Source organism: Scophthalmus maximus, chromosome 3 (assembly GCF_022379125.1).
Source record: "Scophthalmus maximus strain ysfricsl-2021 chromosome 3, ASM2237912v1, whole genome shotgun sequence".
NCBI lineage: Eukaryota > Metazoa > Chordata > Actinopteri > Pleuronectiformes > Scophthalmidae > Scophthalmus > Scophthalmus maximus.
Genome location: NC_061517.1, coordinates 24,651,703 through 24,679,424, shown reverse-complemented (window position 1 = coordinate 24,679,424; position 27,722 = coordinate 24,651,703). Strand labels below are relative to the sequence as shown.

The following is a 27,722-nucleotide window of genomic DNA, read 5'->3' as shown; positions in this document are numbered from 1 at the left end:
TATCAGAGGCAGCTCGCCAACACACCCGACATGGCAACATGGAAGTCGTTTTGAAAAGGAGTATCAGGCTACAGGCGGAAAAGGGTCTGGGGGAAAACTCCCCTGACTGAACCTTACGCACCTTTAAGATTTCACATGGCATTGAAACTACACCAAAAGGGGCAAAAGGTCATGCCCCCCCCCCCTCCCATGTTCACATTGTAAAGAAGTGTCATACCGTTCAGTTGGTTGTAGACCACATCCTCCAGCCTCTCCAGCCTCTGGAGAATGGACTGCCGGTCCGCCAAGTTGGAAACTTTGCCATTCCTGGCTCGCAGCCGCTGGTCGGTGACGCGCCCCAGCTGGATGAGCTCCTCGGAGCGGTCCTGGATGCGGCAGTACACCGAGAACAGGACGATGCCCACGAACACCAGGATGTTGACGGTCAGCAAAGTTTTGATTTTGCGTGCCACAGCCATGAAAAACGCGGGGATCTCGGGTCTGGCCGACTCGGTCAAGCCCGGCAGCTGTGCGCGCGCGCGCGGTGGCCCCTGCTCCGTCCGTCTCCTTGCTGCGCGTCGCAGGAAGGCTGGTACCCCTCGTCCCGCGGGGGAGGAGGAGGGTCGACCCGCGGGGAGACCCCGGCGCGTTCAGCACCACGGACAGCTCAGGAGGCTGCGCTCCCCGTCGCACCGAAGTTCAAGGATGGCCAAAGGTCGCCGGCGGCCGGCGCGCTCGGCTCCGGACGCGTCCGAAAGGGCTTCGGATGGCCGAGGACCAGCTGCAACGCAACACGCCGCACCGTCCTCCTCCTCCTCCTCCTCCCCCCCCCCCGACCGTCCCCCCGAGCTACATATCACGAGCGATAGAAACGACACCTGCGGGAGGCACCCGTCCTCTGGAGCAGCCGACGGCAGTTGCAGAACGACCCCCGTCTCCCTCGCCTCCCTCCCTGCGCAACGAGATATGCCGCCAGTTCCTTATATCCGCCCCCGATGTGCCTCGTCCATCTTACGGGAGGTGCGCTGCAATGACCGCTCGCGTCGAAGCATCATCATCCTCCTCCTGCTGCTGCTGCTGCGTCGCCGTGGCATCGCTTCTTCTCTCTCTCTCTCTCTCTCTCTCTCTCTCTCTCTCTCTCTCTCTCTCTCTCTCCAACGGGGCACGTCGATCCTTCGCGCTCTGCAAAAAAAAAATATGATCCCGGGGAGCGTGCGTCCAGAAAAAATATGTGCATGCCTTCCAAAACAAGGCGGCGTTTCTCTTCCTCCCTCACCCCCTCCCCTCTCTCTCTCTCTCTCCCTCTCTCTCTCTCTCCCTCCCTCCCTCTCTCTCTCCAGCTCCGTGTTCCGTCAGTCCATCGTCTCGCCCCTCGCCAGTGGCGCAGAGCAGGGTGGGTCGTCCCGGGCAGATTCGCCCCCTTCGGATGCCGTCGGACGCGGCCGATGCGAGGTGTGTCGCCGGGAGAGACGCGGCCGGGCTCTGGCCCCCCCGGCCCCCCCTCTCCTCTGCCCCGGGGGGGGGGGGGGGGCGCGCCGCCGCTGCGTCCTGACGTTCGGAGGCGCGATCATGAATATTCACGAGGCTGAATTTGGGCACGAGCGGCGCAGACTGTGGAAAAAGCAGCAGGATACTTCCACCCGGCAGAGCAGGACCCCGGTTAATGAACCGTGGAAATGTGAGCAAAGTTGTGTTAACAGATTTCTTTCTTTCTTTCTATCTGATGCTGTATAGCTCATTATTTTCTTAGCACTTTGAGATTGCTTTTAGCAATGAAAAGTGCTCTATAAATGAAATTGGTTATTATTATTATATAGGTTAACAGTTTCCTCTGCCAGGGGCCAACTTCAGTGCCTAACATCCATGTTGCATATTGTAGCATATTTAAGTCTTATGCAACAGCCCCTGCATATACATGTGTGGTCAACCTCAGGAGCAGAAGCATCGTTTCACCAATCACATGCTTGGCCAGAGTTCCAACTTCATCAGACGTGAGTTACATGAATATTAAATAACCTATTTCCGTCAAACCAACCGGGGAAATGAGCAGCAACCATTTCTATATGTCTATTTCTACGGAAGAGTATTAGGGGCAGGCATGATGGAAAAAAATGAGGGGGAAGATGTTTTTAAATTAATTTCACAAGAATAGAGTCGAAATGTCGAGATTAAAGTCGAAATGTCGAGATGAGTCGAAATGTCGAGATGAGTCGAAATGTCCAGATTAGAGTTGAAATGTCGAGAATAGAGTTGAGATGTCCAGATTAAAGTCGACTCAAATCGAAATGTCGAGATTAGAGTTGAAAAATCCAGATTAAAGTCAAAATGTCCAGATTAGAGTCGAAATGTCGTGAATAAAGTCGAAATGTCAAGAATAAAAGTCGAAATGTCGAGAATAGAGTTGAAATGTCCAGATTAAAGTCGATTCAAGTCAAAATGTCGAGATGAGAGTTGAAAAATCCAGATTAAAGTCGAAATGTCCAGATTAGAGTCGAAATGTCGAGAATAAACTGGAAATGCCGAGATTGAAGTCGAAATAGTCCTAAACGGCCGTGTTGTGGCAGCAGTTCAGCTGTCACACATCCACATTAACTAACGTTAGCAAAGCTACGCTAGCTTCGCTAACTACAGGCCTCTCAACATTCGTTAACGGCCACTGAACGTTATGGTATGTCAGGACACACGTTGACGTCCACGTGCAAACGCCCATCGTCCCCGCGTCTTCTCTTCCAGATTCAGCCTGTAGATGACAATATCGCACCCTTTACCACTTGGTTTGCAGCTAGCGCTAGCTTAGCAAACTGGCTAACAAAACATCAACAACCGGTTGTTTGGTGCCACTGAAATGTGCTTCCATATTAAGTAGTATATAAGTAGTATTTCAACTTTATTCTGGACATTTTGACTTTATTCTCGAGAAAGTATTTAGACTTTATTCTCGACATTTCGACTTTATTCTTGAAATGCAGAGAGAGAAAAAATCTTCCCCCTCATTTTTTCTTCTTCTTATGACTGGCCCTAATAATCTGCCGTACCAACTCCGCCCCCCCTCAGAACAGATCAACCTTTCCACACTGTTGACATGACACCTGCAAAGTGCCATGCAGAGAACCCTAACCCTAACCCTATGGCACCAACGCAGGATTGAAACCATCAACAGACCGCTCAAACCGCTTCCTCCTCACATCTAGAACACCCCACCCCCCTGCTGCGGCTCCTCATCTCCAATTCCAAATGAATCATGACTCAAATAAATCACGTACAAAGAGATTCAGTCTCACTCTGTGCTTTCACTTGATTAAGTAAACCAGACATGGCGCGAGCTGCCCAGGGCACTTTGATCCCACTTCACACCCAGAGGATCTCAGATTTATACTCTTCAGTTTGTTTGCATGCAAGTTTCGCTTAAATCAGACGGCGGCTGTTAACTGTAAATAAATAAATAAGACGCCGCAGTCCTCCGTCCAATCTGGTGTACGGACGTGGACTTGTGAGTGTCCTAGATGTCTTGATGGTTTGCTCCTTCAAAATGAAAACAGTTTTGTTTTTTTCAGAGAGCACGTTCAAGGGCTTTTATGTTTAATCCTCTCAGACATCAGTCTCGGAGTTGGCGAGGAGTGGTGCACTGCGGCGTTGAGCATGCTCTTCAAAGACCACGGCCTCATCATGTCTATCAAGAAACGGACTACGTGCGCACAGACGCACCGAGGGGTGTTAGGCGCCTCATATATTCCACAGTCCGAGCCCAAATGTGTCCAACTGTGGACTTTATGTTCTGACCCCATGTCTACTCAGGAGGTCATTACTTCATTACTACGTGAGTATTCAGGAGTCATTACTTCATTGCTACATGAGTACTCAGGGGTCATTACTACATTACTACACGAGTACTCAGCCGTTGGTAACATCTTTACATGAGTATTCATTGGTACTACACCATTACATCAGTAGTCATTATTACATAATTACATCAGTACTTGGTGGTTGGTATTACACTATTACATGAGTACTCAGTAGTCAATATTACACCATTACATGAGTACTTTTATCATTACATGGGTACTCAGTAGTCATTATTACGCCATTGCATGAGTACTCAATGTCATTATTACACTATAATTTGAGTAATCAGTAGTTATAATATTATGACATGCCCTACTCATTGACATTACCACATTAACATACAAGTACTATGTATTCATTACTACAAGATCACATAAGTTCTCTGTTGACATCACTATATTATCACACAAGTACTCCGAAGTCATTGCTACAGTATTACTCGAAACGCTGAGTTGTCATTACTACATTGTGAGTACCCAGTAGTCTTAACTACATTACTACATGAATACTCAGTAGTCAGTATTACATCATCACATGAGTACTCAGTAGTTATTACTACAGTGCTACATTATTACATGGGTACTCCATAAGACATCACTAAATTATAGCATGAGTGCCGAGTAGTCATTGCTAAATTGTCACTACTACTTTAAGAGTACTCAGTAGTACCACTACTATGGCCACACTAGCTGTCCACAGACAGACACGAACCCCTGCCAAAGAATTCAGGACCACCTCTGTGCAGGCTCCTGCTTTTGCCATGGTGACAACCACAGACACCCACAGACTCGCAATGTGAAAACAACACCAGCCCCGTTGTCACAGCAGGGAATTACGTGAAATCATACGCACGGCCGCAGCGATCGTGCTCTTCCCTTTTCGCCCCTTTGTGTTTTTTAATGAGGTGCGGGCCGTTTGCTTCCCCTCCAGCCCGCAGCTCTTGCGGCCCGCTCGGCTCCGTGCGACGAGTACATTTCGAGTAATTGGCTCATTTTTTTTTTTTTTTACGCCGTTTTTAATTTGGGTTCCCGCTGCACGAGTCCCATTCGGAAATGTGCTGATTTGATTCGAGCTCTGCAGAAACACAGAGACTGTGGGGAAATCACTGCTACAGCCACCCCGCGCCTCCATGCAGACCTCAGCACAGCTGCTTATACAGCAGCCACAGTATCACTGCCCCACACACCCCTCTGTTGGACTCTCCGTAGGACTCTCTGAAGACTTCTGTGTGCCTCCGTGACGACAGATACTGGCACTTTTAACCATATTAACTTGGGTCACTGCCAGCCGCACCTTCGTCGACACGCTCGGAGTTTTCACATAAGCCACTTGTACATATTCAGTGGGAGGGTGCGGGCTGGCTAAAACTCTTGCGCGTCGGGCACTGCTGCAAGACAGTCACAGATACCTGCAGCCACGTATTCATCACATCTGCGTTCAAAGGAAAACGGAAATAGAAACGAATTAGAAGCCTTTACAGCAGCTACGCCGAAAAGAGCGGAACAAATTGTGTGAATATGAAATCCCCTGCTATGTCTTTTCACAAATATCAGTGATGATGATGAAAGTCGAGCTGTTGACTTTCATCCTCATCGTCTTGTTTCATTTTAATAACATATGAAAGGTTTTCATTGAAGCCATTCCATTTCGGAGCCAAAGAAAACGTGATTTTCAAATACATATCGTTTTAATTACTGAAAGGAAGAAAAAAGGCATCGCGTAAAAAGTCCAAATAACTCCTGTTATTGCACATCCAGCAGATACGAAGCCACATTAGCATTCACTGGGAGTCACATTTCAGGAGACCTGAGACTTGTTCTAGATCAAATTTGCAGTCCGATAACGCTGGAGAACAACATCTGTAACCTCGTTTCGGAGAGACTGTTCAACTGGAGATCGGGTTGATGGGAAAAGTGGGACTGAACCAAAACAGTTGAGGCGCATGCCATCAACACAAAGAGCAGAAAGGTGCTGAAACACCGTAGCGCCGAGGAACCGAACAGCCAGGTGACAACTCTCCTTTCAAGGTCCACGCGGCCTTTTTCATCCGTCGTCTCTATGACAACATTGATAAGCGCAGCTTTGATGAAACTTGGCGCGTGCGGCACACACAGAGCGTGCAGCAAAATACAGAGGGGCAGGAGGAGCCTGGAGAAGGCGTTGAAGGCGGTGTTGTTCCTAAGAGGATAGAAACCGCCGTGAGAACACCGGGAAGAAAAGTGCTCTGTCGGTGCACCATTCAGCTCGCTACACTCCAGTGGTTTTAATACACTGCATGGGCATTGTTGTCATTTAAAGCTGCTCTTCACTGGCCGGTCGCCACGGCCGGACAACCACGAGTCCCGCACACACTGCACGGCTAAATTCATCGGCAGAGTGAGACATCAAAATAACCTTTTGTTGGCTTTATTTTTTTCCTCTTCTCTTTTGGTGGTCGTTTCTTTAACATTTCATCCAGGTTTCGACAAGCCACGTGCCAACTCTGTCTCCTCGCCATTCCCAGAGAATATGAATATGACGCGCATTCTTGGGCGTGTTGACTGAATTGTAATTTGTGGTTTATCTTGCAAACTAAGAATTGCTTAACTGGCCCGGAGGCAAAAATGAAGTTTTAAAATGAGAATTTTTAAAAAAAGTGAATCATTCAACCACGTCTGAACTGTGGACACTGTGCAACTTTCATTTAAAAAATACAAAAAGCTTGTTTGTGTCCTAAGAGGGGGAAAAAAGTGTCCTCCGTGTGTGTTAACAGTGCCCTAATATGCATAACGTTTTGGCGAAAGCAGAAATGATTTAATCTGCCAGATGCTGCATGAAGGTCAACGTGTCAAAACTGTGACGCAACAGACAAATCTGATGCAGCAGGAACAGCGGTTCTGAAGCGGCCGAGTATATAACCCATGTTTGTCCCTGATCAACTGACACGCAGGCTCGCTGCGTCGCATTCGGAAACAAAGCGCCCACTCGAAGACACTCGTTGGTCACTAATGTAGTGCTGTCCTCGCGCCTGCCAGAGCCAAGTTCACGCATTATCACTTTGACCCTGAGGCTAACAGCTCAGCCCCAGTTCTGTCTGCCTCGCCTCAGCTCATTCACATTCCACCTCCAGCCACTTCTCCCCACTGGGCTCCTGCGGGGGCTGTGGATTTGCCTAATGCTTCAACTAAATTAGAATAATAACTCGGCCGACTAGAATGTGTGGTGTTCTGCTTTTACGTGTTCTTTTTTTTTTTTTTTTTTTTTAAACGACATGATGATGAGGCAACGCCGGAGGTCAGCGGCTGAACGGAGCTGGGGTCTCATTAAGGCTCAATGTGCTCCTTGACCTTGGCAGACAACAGTGGCCGTACACGCAATAATCAATCGCCAGTGCAAAATGCTTTTGTTCCTCGAGTGGGGACGAGGCGAATCACGACCCTTTTAAACAGACACAGACAGGGACAGACGTCGCCTCCCTCCGCACACGTGTTGGCAGACAAAACTGGGACAGGAATTATCCCGTGTATGAATAAATTCAGCTGCAGGCCGGGCACATCAAATATCAAAACGTCAAAATGAATGATTGGATTTATCAATATGAACAGAAGCATGGCTTCTCAATGTGTTTGTATTAATGGAGCAGGAACTCTCCAGACACCCCCCAAATGTTTCTTGATTTATGGCAGAAGCAATTACATCTTGCCAGTGTACCGATGCTTGATGGGCGAATCGGTGCAGGTAATTAGAAAGAATAATGAAACAGGGAGCCGAGGGAATGAATCCCTGCATCAAAAAATCTAATCAAAGATAAATGGACTATCCATATTACCTAGTCATTATGCCGGAAAGAATATTGTTTTAAATCCCCGTGTGCGCCAGCTATGGACTCTTTCTCAAACAAAAGCCATTACTCTGCTGACACCTCCGACTTGTTTGCAGACTGATTGATATTCCATGGCTTGTGAGCACTCCTCCAGTTTATGTTTTCAATTTCTGGGTGAGACAGCGGATGGGGGTATTTCATACTGAGAAAAACAGCTAATGATGGACTCACATGGGAATAAAGAAATGCTATGAAAATGCACCCAAAAGCATACATTTAAATCTCAGACAGAGACAGAAGACATTCCAAGAAGGAAAAAACCGAACACTTGCGAGTATTTTGCATGAAAGTGCTCTCAAATGTAGAGATGCCGAATATCATTTTAGCTCCGATCTAAAAGTACCCATTGTCTATCTAATCTCGGCATCATGCAACTTTGTACACACAGTTTGCACACATGAAGCGGACGGCCTCAAAACCCTACAGTGCGAGTGCACTGCCGCCCACACTCTCCTCACACACGCACTAAATCCCTGCTGTCAGTGTTTCTTCCAAAAGAACAAAGTCCTTGTTGGCAGTGGGGATCAGAGCGCGCAGATGGCCAGACTGGAGTTTGCTTTCAGAGCACAACAACACACTGGTCATTGTTGAGCTAATGGTACCGCACACCAGGTCCACGCTTCCCCAATCTGCCTTTGGACAAAGACGCCGCGCTTTACATCCCGTCGCTGCCAGGCAGAATGCGATGCCGTGTGGTCAGAATTGGGTTGATAAGCAGGCATGCTGCCATTTGCCAGAAGAAGAAAAATGATGGGCCAGGAGCAGACAACATCAAAAGCAACATGTCTGGTCCCTCCTGCTCAGGCCCCCTTTTGCTCGATTGTAATTAAAGATAGAGGCGCACGGAAGCGGCACGTCTCCCGGAGAAAATAATTATGTGGCTCTGCCAGTGCGGAGGGCACGTGGGTGGGTGGGTGGGTGGGTGGGTGTGGAGAGGAGGCGATGGATGATTGTACGGCCGCGCAAGTGGCTGAGGTGTGCGTGTGGAGGGAGGGGAAGCCAAGCCACAGGGGACTGCGGCGGCCGAGGTCGACGTGGGTGCAGAGGACCGCGGGTCATCGCTCTTCTTCACACCGTCCTCCATTCGAAAACCCTCAACACACTCCCACACTTGCACACACACAACTCCCTGATGGCTGATTAAAGGGCAGAAAGAGAGAAAAAGATGGAGAGAGAAAAGAGGTTAGGGGGTTGGGTATGTGCGTAGGGGCGTCTTTTAAACAACTCTCCTCCCAGAGGCCAGTCAGAGTGTAATGTTTGAGAGAGAGGTAGGATGAAATTATGGTCCACTACCTGAAGCTGCATTTACTGGCTGATACTGAGGCTGCAAATTTCAAAGTATCATCGGCGAGTATTTGAATTGTTGGCATTGCACAAGAGCCACCCAAGTACTGTCGCATCACAACACTCAAAACTCCTTTCAAGTGTCAATGGCTTTCATATGTCAATGGTGTTTTTACAGTACAGCAGGATAGGGGTCCATGACAGTACTCACAGTGAGAATGCAGCCAGGTAGTGATCCATGATGGTAACCAGGGCACCAGTCAAGAAGGATCCAGCCAAGAAAAATAAGACATTGAAAAAACACCCCAAAAAATTAGTAAAGCCAAGTTTGTCGACTGATTAGTTGTGATTTGAAGAGACATTAGGAATTGGATACTGTTAGATTAAACCATTAATATTAAATGCCATTTTGGATGAATATAGGTGAGATTGAAATTCTTTAAGAAAGGTTCATGAGTGCTATATTCATCACATTGCACTTAAAAGGTGTTCATTGTCTTCCTTGCTTACTTACATGAGAAGATCAAACCCACCAATTACAACTGTAATAATACACAAACCAGAAGCCGGTTAGCCTATCTTAGCATAAAGCCTATAAACAAGAGGAAACGGGTAACCTGGATCTCCGTACCGCCACCTTATAACAAAAATGTTAAGCCTCTTGAATGGCCAAAGCTATTTAAGAGTTTGGGAATCGCTGCAGACACATGGATGAAACTACATCTAACAAATTAACTATAGCAATTGCTCGTTGGCAACCAGTGGACAGCGTAGAAGACCCAGGTCTAATGGACGTTGTTCGGCTGCCATGTTCCATCATGTCGTATCGTCATGGGGAACAATTGTTGCACGCATACAGGACCCTTATGAAACCACGAAAGCCGCTAAATTGGAACGCCTGAAAAATGATTTGTGTTTGTCTGATGCCTGATCAAGACACTCTAGTAAGATGTGCTTTACATTGTTTATATGGGCTTGAAAACTGCCTGCAAATGCAAAATAATGGAATTTTAAACATATGATTAAAAATCTGATTAATCGCAAAAAAACGATTGAAACTCAGAGATTAACCGAAGAAAATGAATTGTTTGACGGACCTACGTTAAATGCCTCCTAGGGTTTACAGCAATTACTATAAAATGGTCATTGAGGACAATAAAGAGGACAATAGTGCTTATGCAGGTGTTAGACTGATCCGACAGAATCATTCCAAGTAAGAGTATTGAATAAAAAAAAATCTTTAATCACCGACAGCCCCATTTCAATGGATGTCATTGTTCATCAGAGCATTTTTATGTAGGTTCGATTTGCTTTTGCAATCAATGTACTGAAAGAAGAGATTCGATGAAATGCACGGCACCAAAAAAGGATCATTAAAAGGTCTTAAACAAAAGGGGGAAAAAAAGAGGATAATGGATCTTCAGAACATACCAAAAATCACAAATTAGTTTCTGGGGTATTGAATCATTTAATATGCCGTCCATTGTTATGGAGAATCCTCATGAAATGAAAGCACCACTGGGGCCTCAGATAAGTCTCTTATTGCTTTGAGACCCAAATGAAAATCGAAGCTCCTTTCTTTGTTGTGTATTTTTTTCGACTGGTGTGACAGACCATGTTTGAACTACAGATTGGTTTGCTTACTCCATTTTTCAGCTGTGGCATCCATTTTATTCGGAAAGGTAAGAAAGTCAATTGAAAGTTAATTCCAATGTGCTTGATTAATGGGCACTGGAGGATGCACTCTAATCGGAGCACTGTTCAGCTACTCCATTTCGAGCCTCACAGATAATTATTCCCTGCTCTTTCCGGGAGTAAATGTTTTTGTTGCATCTTCACCTCCTCTTACACCCGTTGTCTTCAGGCACACAAGAGATGCGGGGAATGTTACATGCTAGTGTGTTTTTACTCAATCATAATTATAAATTGGAGCAAACTTAGTACATAAGTATTGTAATTAATTGAATCTGGCAACACACAGTGCAGCAGGTGGAGTCCAGTTTAATCTACTGTACAGATTGTGAGAGTGGAATTTTGAAGCAATGTTTGATAGATTAAAAAATATCAATCCAACTCAATTATTTTCAACTATTTCCCATTGTGTTGCCTCGTCTCCGAGGCACACCAGGCAAGCGCCCTGTTTAAGAAAAAGCTCACTAATACGCAATCGAGCAATCAATAATCAATTTGGAATGGAACTATACCAGAGCATATTTCAAATAAAGATATTGAAAAAACTAAAATATTTGGTATACTACTCAGTATCATCATGCCATCAGCCATTTACAACACAAACATTGCTGATACGCTATTGCTGCACTTCAGCAAAATTTGAAGAGGCCCGAGGGTCTGTCTTGTAGTAATTGTTTCATGCACACCAGAGCACAAATGGGAATCGTTCTCCCAAATGATGGAAACTGAAAGAGCTGCGACTCCATTGTCCGAATGAAGTGAATCAGCCAGGTATGATGCCTTTGGTGTTTCCATACAACGTCAACAGTATGTCCTTTGAATGTGGAAGAAAGATAATAAGATATATACATAGTATACTGAAGTACACTGTGTGTACGTTTGCAGCTGTGCAAATGTGAATCTTACATTGTCTAGGATGGAGTTCAGTTCAGTTCGCGTCCTCGAGGGGTGTCCTGGCTCAGCTCTCCAACAAAGCCATGTCTTTTTCACCACTTTGATAATCCGGTATGCATCCCTACCCTTGATGTTTCCACCCCAGCACCACGCTGAAAACAACCGAGTGCTGGCCAACACTGATTGTTAGAGCATGTTTGAGCGGTGTGTTCACAAGCCTCCCGAAGAAGAGCCGACGTGTGAGGACAGCAGCAGCTTGTTGGACATGGGAGTCAGTGACCTGAATTCTGTTTTGTTCAATTCATCATTTGTTCAAAATTTTGTTTTCAAAAGTGATTTAAAATGATTATAAAAAAGACATTAAACTAACTGGATTAGAAAAAAAAAACCCAAACCAAGTCATCTAATTGAAGTGGATATAAATGACTCTCTCTGATTTATGCCCTTTGAAGTTCAAACTGCCCCCTGGAGGGAGGATCAGGTCAGGTTTCGCTCTACTCAAATATCTCTCAAAAGATGCCCGTCTGCCTGTATCGAGTTCATACCACAAACCTTCCCGGCTATCACAACCTGCTCTTATTGCACAAAGCTTGAGTGGTAGAACCAGACTTTAACAGACAACATTTATATGATTTAATAAAACAGATAAAATAAGGTTATAATTTTGCTATAGACAGCTTTGGGTCCATCCCCTAGTTTAGGAAAACACGGTCTAAATGCAACTCTGGTACACAATGTATACTCTAGGACGCAATGCCAAAATATTTGTAATAAGCTTACTCTTCCATAATCACCGTGATGCATGCCTGAATCATGATGTGCAATCGCTGGACAACTGTGGAAAACCTCAAACAACCTCCAAACATGAAGTCTGAGTCCCTGTAAAGGCGCCGCTACCTCTCTGTGGAAGAGTGTAGGAAGTTTGAAGGGAATTGTTTGCAGCCAGACTGAGCAAACAGAATGCTTTAAAAGCATCAGCGGTAAATAACCCCCCCCCCAAAAAAAAATGCCTCTTAATCTGGATTTTCTTTTTTCTTCCCTGAAGCAAATGCAGCATTTATCTCAGCATGAACAGCTTAGTTTGAATTCGATTACCTTAAAATGTTTCCCGAGAATTAAAGCTGTGTAGCACTCTGGATAAGAGTTTCATGTATCATAGGGACATAACCACCATTTGGAAATAATGTGATCAACTCTCAGGATGGTTGCTCAAATGAAAACAAAAGAAGAGCAGAAAATAAGCAGAGGCACGACCACAGCGGCGGCACAGCCACATAATGATACAAATCCAATACAAAGAAAAACAACAAGACTACAAAGACATGCAAAACAACAAAGTAGACTACACACCGAACAAATGGATCCCAGACTATGGCACCAAAGTGGTTTTTAAAAAAAAATGCAATAACAGGTGTGTCAGTAATAATTAAAGGGGCAGTAAGCGATTTGGTAGAAAGATGGTTTCAATCTTTGTTGTTGTTGCGATTTTACTGCTCTGGTCGGGCCGCAGACCTACGCTAAACAGTTGCAGCGCCACCTTCTGGCAGGTCTCTTAAAGCGTCAGTAAGCGATTCTAAAGCAATACATGTTTTGCAAAAATCAGCAAATATTTCCTCATGGTCCACCAGCTGTCACTTTTGTGCGTGTACCGGAAAAAAATCAGTGTTTCCGGCTCAGCCCTGGCTCTGTAAATCGGAACCCCAAAAAAATGGTGCGGACCGCACCAGACAGCACTGCGAGTGCAGTTTGTAAACATGACTCATTGACACCTGAGGAGACGTGCTAGCTGGTGGCTCTGCAACTCCATGGTCTTTGACTCGTGGTTAATGCGTCAGACTCCCATAGCCGGGGTCGCAGATTCGCAAGGACGGCCAGAGCACAACAAGGAAACATTTGCTGATTTTTACAAAATGTGTATTGCTTTAAAATCGATTACTGCCCCTTTAAGTGCCGTACTTTAGCGCAAAGCTGAGATGGCAAAATTCTTGTGCTTTTGACTCCTCCTCAGACAAGGTCAATGTATTTATCTTCTATTTATTTTCATCCAGGCCTTTACCATCATCTAGATTTTTGTGACCCTGCTATATGATTCAGTATTGTAATCTTATATAAACCCAATTTTTCATGCTCACTATACACAGCTAAATGATTGATTGGGCAACTTTCAGTTGTGATGGGGTGTTCCCTTGTTCTATCTGAAGTCAGCCTGTGGTCTGCAGCCAGTTGGCTCCTCATCTGATATCATTAATCCATGTCTTTCATTGGACAGTGCACCCTGTCCTCATTGGGCCCTTAAAAATAGAGCAAACCATGTGCTATCTCCTCCCGAGCTAATTTAAGATGCTGTATACTGTACTGTATTTGCTTGCGGTGATGCTGCACCTCCCACACAAAGACATTTGTCTCTTCTTGGGAGAAGCTCTTGTGACAGATCTGCTCTACTGTCTGCTCTATAAGGACACAGTCAGAATTCTGCAGTGCAGGAATATTTTTGAAGGTAGCGTATTTGCTTCTAATCGTGTGCACCGCTGACTGAGTTTTACACCATACATCAGATTGAGCCTTCTAAATACTGGTATTGATGGCATGGTGTGTAAATAGAATAAGATGGTGACATGATTTGCCACAGGACCACAGAGGAACCACAACGGTACCCATAATAATTTTTAAAATATAAAACATGAAGAAATTCAACCCTAATGTTGAAATGTATCTTTCCATGAACGTATTTAGCACTGAAAACTGCTAGGACACACTTGGGACCAAGATAGTGGTGGATGCAGAACTAAAACAAATTACCCTGAAGCAAGACTGTATTGTAAAATTAAAATAAGCAATACTGCGTTGACTATTGCTGAGCCAACTGCTTTTAAACCCTTAGGAAAGGCAGATTTTGTACATTGGGTTTCCTACAAAAATACAATGTTAACATTTATATTTTAGGATTTTGCTGTCTATGTGTTTGACTGCGCAAAAGCAGATTATGCATTACTCTAGCAACACACATGACTTACAAGACACTAGGAAATGGGTCAAAGTGCTCTTACAAAAGCTGATGCAAACAATCCTGTGATCATAGAATGAATTGTGGTCAAAAAGAGAAAAATATAACTGAAGTATGATTCAATAGTACTGCAGATGATGTTCTGGGATATCACGATGGCATAAAAGGGCATAAGGCCTACAGTTAGCAACTAGTCTGCCTCACCCCCAACAAACCAGGTAAAGTGAGAATGGACTTGAAAGCGATTGACCAATCACAACAAAGTGGGCCAGCTGGCCAATCAGAGCAGACTGGGCTTCATTGGAAGGGGGGCCTTGAAGAGACAGGAGCTAAAACCAAGTGCTTCAGACAGAAGCTGGAAAGAGGAGCTGCAGGAATGGACAGTATTAAGAAATGTGTTTTCTGAACACTAGCGCATGTAAACCTTTTCAAGTAATAACTGAAAATTGAAGTTATGAACCTGAATATGAGCAAAATAGGTCTCCTTTAAACATAAAATGAGTGGGCTACAATTGCCTGTAAGCTTTTTACTACAAGCAACCCCCTTCACATCATGTGAAGTCATGTAATGCATTGTTAATATGAAAAATATTGACTAGTGCAGCTTTAAATTTGAATTCACTGACAACAGAAGCCCCACTAGAGAGCGTGGACACAAAAGTATTTCCAACTACAGTATCATATGGGGAACATGTGATGTGAGGAGCTGAGCAGTGTGAGCTGTGCTTCCTGAGGAGAAATGATTCAGTGCACTGTGGCGGATCTCTCTGTAGTCCACAGCTGGACGGCGGCGCTCTGTCTGTCTGTGCTGTATGTCCCCGGTAGCCCCCTGAACACCATCGAGGTAGCAATTGAAACAGCAGTTGGATGCCCTCTCAAGCTGATTGAGTAAAGCTCATTATCTTCAGCCGTCACCATGAATCAATTTCATCAGTGCGACGGCTCTCTGTGTCAACTGTCGCGAGCCATCTCGTCCAATTGCATTTCACCCAGGCCCTTTTATTGCTGACAACCTTGATGTCGCCACAGTCTCTCTTAAGCAGATTAACTTAACATTCTCATGAAACCCGTAATGTTGCCTCTGCTGTGGCCAGTGTTGATTGAGTGGCTATGAAGAGTAAATAACACCAACAAAAGAAGGAATATGACCTTCGTGGGAACGCTTTACAATATTCAAGGCATCAATAAAAATAAAGTCCCACTAGCTAATCCCTACAAAAGCTAGGCCTCATCTTGCACTCGTGTCATGTAAAGAAGTCGTTACCACATAGAACTAATGTTTTACATTATCTTTGATACGCTGTCAATGTAAAGACAATCTTACATTGTCTGTTTACCTTGAAAGACGCATCCAGTTGGTCCAAGCCGGTTGGTCCAAGGGCAGTTCACAAACTATTGGGTGACGTCAAGGTAACCACTTGGTTGTGAGTAGGTGTCCCACTGATACAGGAACAGAGCAGAAGACATCATAGACCTACAGTCAGAGGAGAATTCTGAGGCCTAGTTGCTGCAACAGGCGTAACTATGCGGCTGAACTTACAATGTCAAGTTACGACCAACTTATCTTAACACCAGGCTGTAAGACCAGTTGGTGTAATCAGCCCCAGGAGTTTGTGTTCTCAAAAAATAATCGGTACTAGGGTCCAGCGTCTAAGGCTGACATGGAGATGATGAGTAGATGGTGAACTGATGTAGCTGACAAGTTAACAGCTAACATGCCAGTAAACCTGGAACATAATTGCTCATCATAATGTCAGTGTCACAGCATTGAAGAGGCAAAAAGTCTCTTCTTGCTGACTAGCCTTTAAACTGTCATGTATCAATAACTTACTTAGCTCAGCTGCTAACAAAAACAATGACTTCTCACAACCTGCACAATATTTATTACAAAGTAATACCAAAGTTTACCAAAGTATAACTCAACTTGATGGATGTAGCCATGACCCAATTCACTGATTGCAGCATTTCCATCGAACTTAACTGATTTGCTCAACAAAAATGTGCTGTTTTCAATGAAGTTGCTCTGACAATTCCAGCTCTTAATAACTCAACAACAGGCCCTTTTTCCACATTTCCTCTCGTCACTCTAGGAAAGGCCAAGGTTTTCCTGATAACTTTCAGTAATTCATTTCATTATCAACACCCGTTTCTTCTGTGAAAAAAGGCCGATTAGAGTACTGCTGGAATTTGGTGCGGGGTTAGATCAAGGGCAGCCTGCATCAAACTTCCCAATTAAGATATAACGTACGGTTCCTGAACATTCAGGAGACAGCACATATGGAATTTGATTTGTATTAGTGAATATAACCCTTTAAAAGGATGAACTCCGTCCTTGGCCACAGGAACCACTAAGTTGAAATGCTCTTTTCAGAGCATCATAAACAGATAAATATTGATCCCTGCACAGTGATGACCTTGACCGATCCCCCATGTATCAAAGGGTGGTTGTCTTTGACTATCACTTTGCCATTTCCCACAGTGACATTGTCCTTTACGGGGACGTGGTGGGAGCATGTGTGTGCTGCCTGCCAAGACATTTGTCAAACTGAATCCAAAAATCCTTTTACACTTTGATATAGACAAAGTACTGCAATGCAGTGATGAAGAGAGGCAGCTCAGGTCTCATCAAATTTATGTATCATAATTATATGCAGGAAGACATAATAATAATAATAACACCACTAAGACATTTCATATTTTCATAACTTGTGTTAAATACCAAAACTCTGTCTGGCTAGAAAGCCCAGAGAGAGCAGATTGAGGTTATTGAGGTTATTTCTAAAATAGTCTGATAAGTTATTTGTCTGTGATTCACAGCATTAAAGCACAGTAAAGAGAGAAAATAGAAAAAATAAGTTCTTCAATTCTGAAATCTCTCAAGGGCTGCTTGGGACCTAAATTGATAGCAAAATAGCACTAATTACAGACATTTAAATAACCACAATAGTAACATGCAATCATTGTTCTCAAACATGTTTTGTTTTATTTTAAATGCACCAAACCCTTAAAGCCTTTTGCTCGAAGGCAGTGTGATTCATGTCCCCTTATCTACCTGTAATAATTTAATGGTCTTTATCAAACCAAATAGAAACTGGAAGCATAAGAAGAGAATGCATAATGAAAAGCAGCCGAGGATTCCTTGATAGCGGTGGAACAAATGCCCCTGCCGGGCTTGCTAATGAGTTTAATTTGAGTGCTCAGCCACTCTCTCCCCCCAATCCACATTAATATCATGCAAATGGAAATTAATCATTGAGATATTGTCCCGGCAATTCCAATTTACCGTTTCGGCTGTCCACATGTCATTTTGCAAGGATACATATACTGTAGTATAGTAGTTTTGAATGGACAGCCAGTTGGTCTTCATGGGTTTATTCCAAGTTAGTTAAAGTCTGCCAAGGCTAAATCCTGACTCCCAGACATAATAGGGTCTCAAACTGGCCAAATTGAGATTCAGACAGGACAACACAAAGCTGCGTGACCCTTCACGGGCTATTAATCACCTGGTAATTTATGCCTCTTAAAGAGGTAAGCAGCTCTGTTCAAATCAATGCCATTTTTTTGCAAGCAATAGATGTGTCTCTATCTCTCTTGTAAAGCCTCTGAGCTAGAGAGAGGCTGTGGCTCTGGAAGGCAAGATCAATAGCCCAGGAAAGCCTATGGATTTCTCTAAGCCTTAGTGTTGTGCTGGGTTTTTGATTGGTTTGTTTTATGGGTTTAGCTGGATGAGGGGTTGTAAACTAATAGCTCCAAGCTTCTAAATATTAGAGGGGAAGGCAGAGATAAAGACTTTAAGCTCCAGAGTGCAGATTCAGCTGTGGATGGCAGGCGTCCACTCAGCACGCCAGGGGGGTGGGTCACCAGTTCCACTCATGGGTGAGAGAAACGGGCACCTTCAGCAACAATCCGGAGGAAATTATATCCGTGGAAACTGGTACTATTGATTGCCAAGAAATGTTTTACAACACACAGGAGCCCTCACAATGTCGCCTAAGGCATAAAAACACCGCCACCCCTGTGGAGGTTGTTTCCTTCAGAGCCCAGAAAAGAACACGGAGTCCCTAATTTGTCGGAAAAACACAAATCACCAAATTTGAGGATACATATTTGGATAGGAAGGCAGAGATTCCCCTAAACTTTATTATGTAACATTTGTAAATGTTATACATTAAGTGAACTGCAAGCGATGAGGGGGAAGCCAGGTATAATCATCTCTGATATTAATACAGCTTATGTTTTTAGACAAGGGCATTTCTTGACAAGTCCTCACTGGCAGATATATTAAAAATTATGTATTTTACCTTCACAAATTGACTGGGGCTGGAGCTGCAGTGCAGGGCGTTCAACTCCCACTAAAAAGAGAAGAGCACCATCATTTATTCAACTTCTCACGGGCTGCTATCAAAGCCAGTTCACAGCTGGCAGCAGTAGCTGAGCGCAGCAGTCTGCTCTTGAAGACATGTCCCCGGTTTGCCTGGACTCCCAGGGTTTAGTCTCTTTTACATTCAGGGTTAGAGAGAGATGGATAAAGAAAAGTTAGTCTACAATGATGTATTCATGTAACGTGTCAACCTCGTTCCACTGCTTTTATCAGAGGAAACTTATGTTTCATTCTGACTGGGTATATTAGATAGATGAAACATCTATCAGCAGCTCAACTTAGCTTAATAAAGAAAATAAAGGAAGAATGGGGAAACAGCACACCATGCACTGTTCAACAACACAATTTTTTAAACAGTTTATGTCAGCTATAGGCTAGACCCCAGGACATCACTGCACCCAACCAATGAGTAGATCAGTAACTCCCCATAAAAGCTGAATTTTAAATGATTTGGGAAAATGATGAAAAAAAGATATGTTAGTTAATGTGTTAGTCAAATTTGAGGTGCTGAAGTCCTTTCTCCTGTTTCCAATATTTACGCTGAACTTATCTGGAACCATGGTTTACAATTTGACAGCCATCTTTCTAATCTCTGGTCTTTCCTTAAACATCTCCACATGCCTCACCCACACCTCCAAATTTGCAATTTGTTTTCTATATTTTAATTTTGCAAAAGTCAAAGATATAACCAACATCCACAAGGAAAAAACAAAAGTCTTTTCCCAGTTCCTAATGTTTAATATTCCTGGCCACCTTCCTTAACTGTGTCCCTCCAATAAATTCATAGTTGTTAAAAATGAATACATGTGGTACATGTATTATCTAACATTGATTTTTCATCTTGCATCCTTCTGCCTCATATGCAATTTCCGACTTGCTCCCTCCCTCCCAGCCTTGTGCCTGCATCAGTCAGTGGGGAAAAAAAAAAATCCTCAAAAGCAGCACAATTATAATCCACACTTCCAGCTGTTAGTCCAATTTTTTAAAACAATGCGAAACCACCATGGGTGGACTCAGAGGACTAATGAAAAGCCAACAGCGCTGCTAATGGAATCCGACTCCAATTGCACTATACATCAGTTTGCGACAGCGGATCTTATTGACGTGCATCTGCTGAGGTGAAACTACAAATTTCCAAAGATGGACTACAAAAAACGCAGCTTACATGATGACGTGCCACCCTTCTGGGTCATATTCATACTGTTCTTCTTGTACTTTGGATTTAAATATGCTTACGTCCGTGCATGGCGTGTCATGTCAAATATCGCTGCCGCAATGAATTGTGGGGCGTCTATATCTCCTTTCCTTTCGCATAGGAAAGTCCAGTGTACCCTATGCTAAGGAGATAGGAAAGGACGCACTGAAGCACCGTTCCTAAGCATTTAGAGAATCCGAACAGCTCCCATCGTGGCTGCCGATGAAATACTGGGCCTAAAATGTGAACTGTTGGTGTTGTGCAAGCGTCTCTTAAATCCAACTTCTTTTCCTGTTCTTCTTCTTGCATATATTTCCAGCACAGGCTGAACACTGCCAAATCCTATCGGTTCTTCGGCCAATCACAGCTGATGAAAAGCTGAGTAGCTGGCAGCAGGTCTCGATGAAAAATGTCAAAACCACTGTCTGAGGTGCCTCTCCAAGAACATTCTCTCGTCCTCTCTCCCCATCCTTACAGCCCACCAGTGGCACCGCAAAAACACCCGTCAGGCGTGACAACTAAATAAAAAAAACATCCAGTAAAATGAAGACGACGTGTAGTGACTTCCAGCTGGTCAAATGATTAAGAAAAAACAAAAGTGAAACAAGACCTGCCAATCACGTTTTCATTCAACTCTGCCATATGCTTGAAACGTGTAAGAGCTGCCTTGAAGCTGTTGCATTGAAGATGTGACTCCTTAGATTGAAAGGTTTGGACCTTTCATCCCCTGCTCCCGTGACATTTTGGAGATCTCTCCATGCTTTGGGGGAGTAATGGTAGATCTTGTTAAGGCCGTTAAAGACCTCCAAGTTTATGGGCCAAGAAATGAAGGGCCCGCAAGTAAGAGACTTCAGCCTTTAGTTGTGCCCTCATTCAGGACTGCGGCGACGTCTGGACCAAAACCAATGAGCCTGTACTTCCAGTGTGGGAGTCCTGCATCCCCTAAGCCTGGAGGAGGAGCGTGAATAAATACACACACAGACAATGAAGCACATTGTCATTCATAGCATTTGGGGGTTCACCCAAGGCCAAGGAGCATCAAACCTTTTTCAAAAAAAGAAAGAAAGATACAGAAGAACTTACAGCTTAATGTTTCATGTAAAGCACTTTGAATTGCCTTGTTATTGAAATGTGCTATACAGATAAACTTGCCTTGCCATACAAAAGAAAAAAAGAAAAGCTTAAGATGAACTTACCAGTACTGCATGTGACCCTGTGCATAACAGTGTTCCAGTTCTCGCACAGACACAAATGTGTTTCAAGGAACTCCTCCGTATAGAAAATGTGCAAACACAGGCTAGAAATCTCTGGTGCCGGCGGAGGAATCCGCCAGAACAGAAATATATCAGGGCACAGATTTTCCAGTGTTGGTTCACATAAGTCAATTGCAGATGAGAGGAATGAATCTAGAGCCGAACCAGTGCCTCCAACAACAACAACAACATGAATACTATGAACTATAGCAACAATCTGCATTACAAAGACGGAAAACATGTCACATGCTCTGCATTATTTTTCCTATTAGTCGCTGGGTGAAGAAAATATAATGTTAACTAGCTGGTTATGTAAGCTAATGTACCTAAATTAATGTTTAAAAAAAATGATGTGGCTGGGAAAACCGAACCAATCAAACAAACCCACCTTGCTATTACTTTGAGGCTGGCACATCCGTGCACCTCATTATCGATACGCAGGTCTTGAAGCCCAGGGAAATCATCGAGCAGGATCGTGTGATATACAGAATAGTATGCAATGTTGAAGAGCCTAATCCTTTTCTCCTGCCCTCCAGTCCAGTTTCCATTTCACACATTTATCTGTCCGTGGATATATTTTGGGGTGATATAACTTCATATTTCTGGTCCTTCGTGAATTGTATTAGCGGTTTGAAGAAGGTTTATCAAAGCCATAGTTCAGTAGCCCCGACTGTAGGTAGCCGCCTACACATACAGTATTATATTACCACCAACTGCGCTGTTCACTGTGTTTGTAGCATGGTGAACTGTAGGGAACAAATGTCTTAGGGTGTGCGTGGAACTGTAGGAATCGGGACACTGTGGCCCACATACTCTGAGCCTTCACCAGTGCAAACTGAACAGTTTCCTTTAAACAGAATATTACACTAATATCGCGATTACTACAGTTCCACAAACACCCTTAAACACGTGTTCCCTATGGTTCACCATGCGACAAATACAGTATTCATGGGATAGGGGGTGACCTCTCTTTTTCTCTCTCTCCCTCTCTCCCTGACGTCTGACCAGTTCCTCATTCTTTTGCAAGGTGTTCCACTCACTCAAATAAAATAAACTGACACGCTAGGACACCATAAATCACCGGGGCAAACATAGAAAGTGATGAGAGGAGAAAATCCAGGCACATCTAATCGATAACAAATCCAAAGCATCCGTGCTTTTTGCTTTTGGGGAAAACATATCATTCTGGTTCGTGGAATCTATTATGAGCGCGACGTGAAAAATAGATATTATTTATCCCCTGTGGCCTCTGTGGGAGTATTATTAATGACGGTGCACAATTCAGTGTGCGCATGGATGTGAATATACAGCACGTGTGTGTGTGTGTGTGTGTGTGTGTGTGTGTGTGTGTGTGTGTGTGTGTGTGTGTGTGTGTGTACATACCACCACGCACAAAACATACTTATGAGTGGATAAACGTAGTATGCAGTGTGTGTCTATCCTAATGCATCCTCTTCTTCACTAAGGTACATGAAACAGAACTGAATGAGAAAATTGAAAAGCACAACTCGTGTTTTCCAGCTTTTCCCAAAAAAATGTTACATGTTAATTCTCTCCCTGTTTTGGAGAGCAAAAATGCAACATTCAGCCTCTTCAAAGTGCAGTAATTCAGCTTCTAAAAAAAAAAAGGTACCTTTTTAATAAAATTTGAATATCAATGAGTCCCTGCAGGTGCTCCCTGCTACTTCCATGCGGCTGTGGTGACTGTTTCCTTCATTTGATCGAAATTCTTCATCTAATCTTTACACATTATTCATCAGTGTGCCGCGGCTGTCAGCGGATACTATAGAGCTGCCCATGAGAGTGAGGTGGGGTGTGAATTTTTTTTTTTGTCTCACAGGCTGCTACGGAAGAGAGACAGGGAAGTCTTAACAGCAAGACGCAATTCTCTCAGGCCGCATCTGGGATTGACAGGCGCCCCCGCTCCAGGGAACACGCGTCTGTGCGCGTGCGGCCGCATGCGTGGAAAATCAATAGCGTGCAGGTGCGTGTGCCAGCCGCCGCTCGCACTCTCATACCGGTGCACATGCACATGCGGACCTGATGCTGGGACCTCCAAAGTGAGAGACAGCATGTCTGGCGAGTGTGGACAGCTGGTGACAAACAACAATGGACCCCTCACGGCGACCCGGACGTGCGAGACAGGGCGTTTGGCCTGTGGGCCACTGCTCTGCGGAGAAAAGGAAAACTGAAGTGGACATTTCAGCCGGAGCAACTCTCACTGCCTCCCCAATTCACCTGCTTTTTTTCGGTGATATTCAAAAATAAGATAGAGGAAGGCTAGACAATTATAGGGAAATTGTGCAATGTAATGAAGGGAAGTTACATTATTAAATATTGTTAAACTAAGCTCCATATGTACTTAAATGTATGCGAGACATTCATACTGTACATATTCTTATGTAAGTCAATTTGCCCGGTACAAGATGAAAATACTTGAATCCTGACCTTAAGCCCTCTACTTAAAAAAGCAGCATCACAGTGTGTACAGTACGAAGCTAGGACGAAATAATGTAAACGACAATATTATGCAGAAAGGCACCGTCCCCTATATGGATGCAGACCGGTATGCAGCACTGGATTATCATCATTTAAGTGTCAAAATGCAAGCGGCATTACGATGTAGCCGTGAGTCTATTTAAATTGCTGGGATGTATAAATATCCTCTGCGTCAGCAGTGCGGCGGCGCGGCACCTCAAATTTTGCATGATAAGAGCTCTTCTCATAGCTGTGAGGGTGTGCGGTGCACAGACTGGACTTGGTTGACCTCCTTCTCGCTACTTTTTTTTTCTTTTAGTTTTGTTGCACCTGTTAGTGTAGTGCAAGTTACTCTTTACATGGACTGGAGTGACTGCTCGGTGGAGCTTTCAACCTGAAATCAAAATAAGTATCAATGTCGTTGAATGAATTTATATCGGCATAATTCTCTCTTGCTTTAAAAATATTTAGGTTCTCACACTTTTTTGTCCAGGCATCTCTACAGACTGCAACATGCAGCATATGCAACTCAGCTGATTGTCCCACCACACCTTATGATCAATGGTTGATTTGATGATTCTGCTGTGATCGTAGTTCAGTGGTGGGGGAACCTTTGCCCCCCCTTCAGGGGTCATTACAGTTTTTATATCATCTTTCAAGGGCCATACTAGATTATTGTAAAAATACTGTACGTCACACTAACTTCTCTGATGCGACGACAGGCACAGCTTGTTCCTTGGCATAGTAATGATGATCCTGCTCACAGCACAACAACTTGCTCAAACAAATCCTCACCTGCGGTAGTGTAACCGCTGGAATGAATCGCGTTGTCTGCGTTGTGTAAGAAGGAGAGTGTCAGACGCGGGAATCCTTGGGAGAAGTCTCCACTTATTCTGACAATGGACAGAAAAAAAAGTGAAAATAAATCCTCCAGCAATATTCACCATGAAACCCCTCTCCCGTGGAGAACATGACCAAAAAGGGAAATGGGGAAGCGGGAAACTCCCTTTTATGGGCGAGGCTCCCCAAAAGGTTACATAGGGGAACAGAAACTCAGTCAGAAGGGGTTCCACATATAGACTTTAGGGAGGTTTCACCATGTCAGGCACTAAATATACAAATTTGGGGTAATTAAAACACAAAATAGGATATACAATACTGCTGCATAATTAACATTGTTGAAGTAGTGCCATGCATTACTTGCAAAGACAAGCCGCCATGAAGCTTGTCAGCGACGGCGCGTAACATCTACAAGTGGGACAGCTTTGTTTATCCTCTGAACCCCTTAGCCATTTTTTCTTATTTTTATTTCGCCGCTTCACCTCGTGTAAAAATGCTTATCAAACCTCAACCCTGTACTGTACAGTCACGTTATATACATATTTAATTTTTTCAGGACAACCTAGGCTATCAGAAGATGGATGCTTCAGTGACATCACATGAATGTATAAATAGTTGTATGACCATTAAGACAAAAGAAAAAACTAAACGGAAATTGAATCTCACAGACATTCATAATAATGACACACCGCACAACAATGATGAAGAGGTTTCCCTCTTGAAAGCTGTTCTTTGTAGCCTTGGCTATGAGATAAAACAGTCCAAAACATTCTTAGTAATGCAAATCAAAAGTTATGTACATTTTCCTATGAAATAGTCCTTCAATTTTTCAACCCAAAAAGTCACTTGTGCCAAAGCGGTTCCTGTCTGCAGTGACACAGAGGAGTGTCAGTAGTAGTAGGAGGAGTAAACAGGAGGAGTGAGAGGTCCTGTTTTCAGTGTAAAATCTTTTTTTTTTCTACCAGTCGACAACACAGCGTCTGATTGGTACAATCTGTAACAAAGCCTCTGATTGGTCAAGTGGATCTAAAATGGGCGGCTAGAAGTCCGCTAACAACAACAGTAGCCTTTAACGTCTTAAAAAAAACCAAACAGGATTAAAATTATCATATAAAGCCATTTAATGTTGGATTTATCATCATGGACATGTTGTACAGAGTCTCCGAAAAAGACACTGAGGTTCCAGGCCGCACTACAAGTCTTCCAGAAGGGCCACGGTCGCACGGGAGCCCTGGTTGGAACGGCGCAAGTGTTAGCTTCCCGGCAAACCCTGAGCGTAAGTTGCTGGCGTCAACTGATCAAATGTTATGAGGACTTTTAGAACATGAGGCATTTTCTGTCGCACACGACAGGTAGTCGGGCTCATTTCAAACCGTTTCACACTGCGAGGTCGTGGCTGCCACGGAGACGTGTTGCTCCGGCGTTATGGTTTTTTCGATTTTAACTGGTCCCCCTGTCTAGCAGCTGCTGATGTGATCCGCCTCAGTCAGCAGACTCGTCACTCCTTCGCAAACATGTTAGTGGCGATTTGCACGTCGCATCGGGTCGCATCTCGTATCCAATGCGGGGAATATGATTGTATAAGTAGAAGCACTAATTTCCAGCCACCTACGTAAAAAATGGAGTGAAGAAAATAAACCAAATCAAAATGTTCCCCGGCGGAGGACATGATCTATCAACGTAGAGTCGCCGTGGCTCGCGGTGATTACCGGGGTCTTTCAGTTTTGAGACTTTTGCTGCGGTGAGATCGAATCCAGCTCCATGCCATCTTGCAAGCATTTTATTTTCTTCACTCGATTTCTTTTTTTACGTAGGTGGCTGAAAATCAGTGCTTTTACTTACACAATCACATTCGCCGCGGTAGATACGAGATGCGACCCGATGCGACGTGCAAATTGCCACTAATATGTTTGTGAATGAGTGACAAATCTGCTGACTGAGGCGGATCACATCTGCAGCTGCTAGGTACGGGAACCAGTTAAATCCAAAACCGGTTGGGCCATAACACCGGAAGACGCAACTGTAATGTCCCTCCCAGTCGGGAGGTCGAAAAAATTTAAAAAATAAATCACAACCTCGACTTCCGGGGGGTCCAAGAGTCCCGAGGTATGATGGAACACAGCATAAGTAGAGTGGGGGGAGGTATTCTGTCCCATCGTAGCTGCTTTGTTAAACGTGCAGAGGCGATTCTAGAGCATGTTGGGGCCCTAGGAAAAAATCACAGGGGGCCACTCCAACCAGCGTTCATCACCACTATGTCATAAATAATCTGACAACAGGTGGGGCCCCCCTTAGGGAGGTGTCCTACTGTCATTGCAAACTTTGCGCATCGTCACTGCCGTAGTTTCAAATTTGTCAGCCCTCGAGGGCCCCTTACTGACCTGGGGGCCCCGAGCAGTCGCCCGCCCGGCCTGCTGGCGAAAGCAGGACCCATAAATGCCCAAACTACAGATTTAATTAAAAGTAAACAAAAAGAGACTTACAGTCTTTCAGGTCACGAAAGGAAATATCCAACAAAAGTAAATCCATCACGAAAGAAACACTGGGAACCAAAAAAACACAGGGAACCATCAGGACCTGACCCAGGGAACTAACCAGCACACTGGACAAACTGGGAGCACCGAGACTAAATACACAAGGGAAGATTGAACACCAGGTGCAGACAATCACAGGGGAGCAGGAAAAGTAAAGAGACCGAACACAAGAGAGGAGGAACAGGAAGTTGCAGAGACACCGGCTAAGCGTCTTCAGAACAAAACAGGAAACAGCAACAACAACTCTCGACACAAGGAACGAGCAATTAACAAAAGTAACTTAACCGAGGCCGAGACACTAGGAAGGAAGACCAAGGAAATTGCTATACAGACCAAAATTCACAAGAAACAAAAGAGTTGACCAAGGTTTTTACCTGGCTGTTTATTTTTCTTTTATAGAATCATGACACTTTGGACCACGGGCTGCTTTGGCTACTCCAAACGGGGGATACCTCGACCAGTGCTCGCCGTTTTACTTCACGA

The 27,722-nt window shown here is 44.2% G+C and overlaps 1 protein-coding gene across 2 annotated transcripts in view; it reads right to left on the bottom strand.

The window, feature by feature from the left end:
* Window positions 1-27,249, bottom strand: part of galnt9 (polypeptide N-acetylgalactosaminyltransferase 9) — a 106,651-nt gene extending 79,402 nt beyond the window's left edge. Inside the window, exon 1 of one of the 2 annotated variants that reach the window (XM_035638827.2) lies at window positions 27,189-27,249. In XM_035638827.2, coding sequence (XP_035494720.2) covers window positions 27,189-27,234 — 46 coding nt within the window. In that variant the 5' untranslated portion in view covers window positions 27,235-27,249. Of the gene's footprint in view, window positions 1-217; window positions 1,238-27,188 lie in introns of those variants that run through there. The other variant, XM_035638826.2, reaches the window with a different exon arrangement.
* Between the last annotated feature and the right edge of the window lie 473 nt (window positions 27,250-27,722).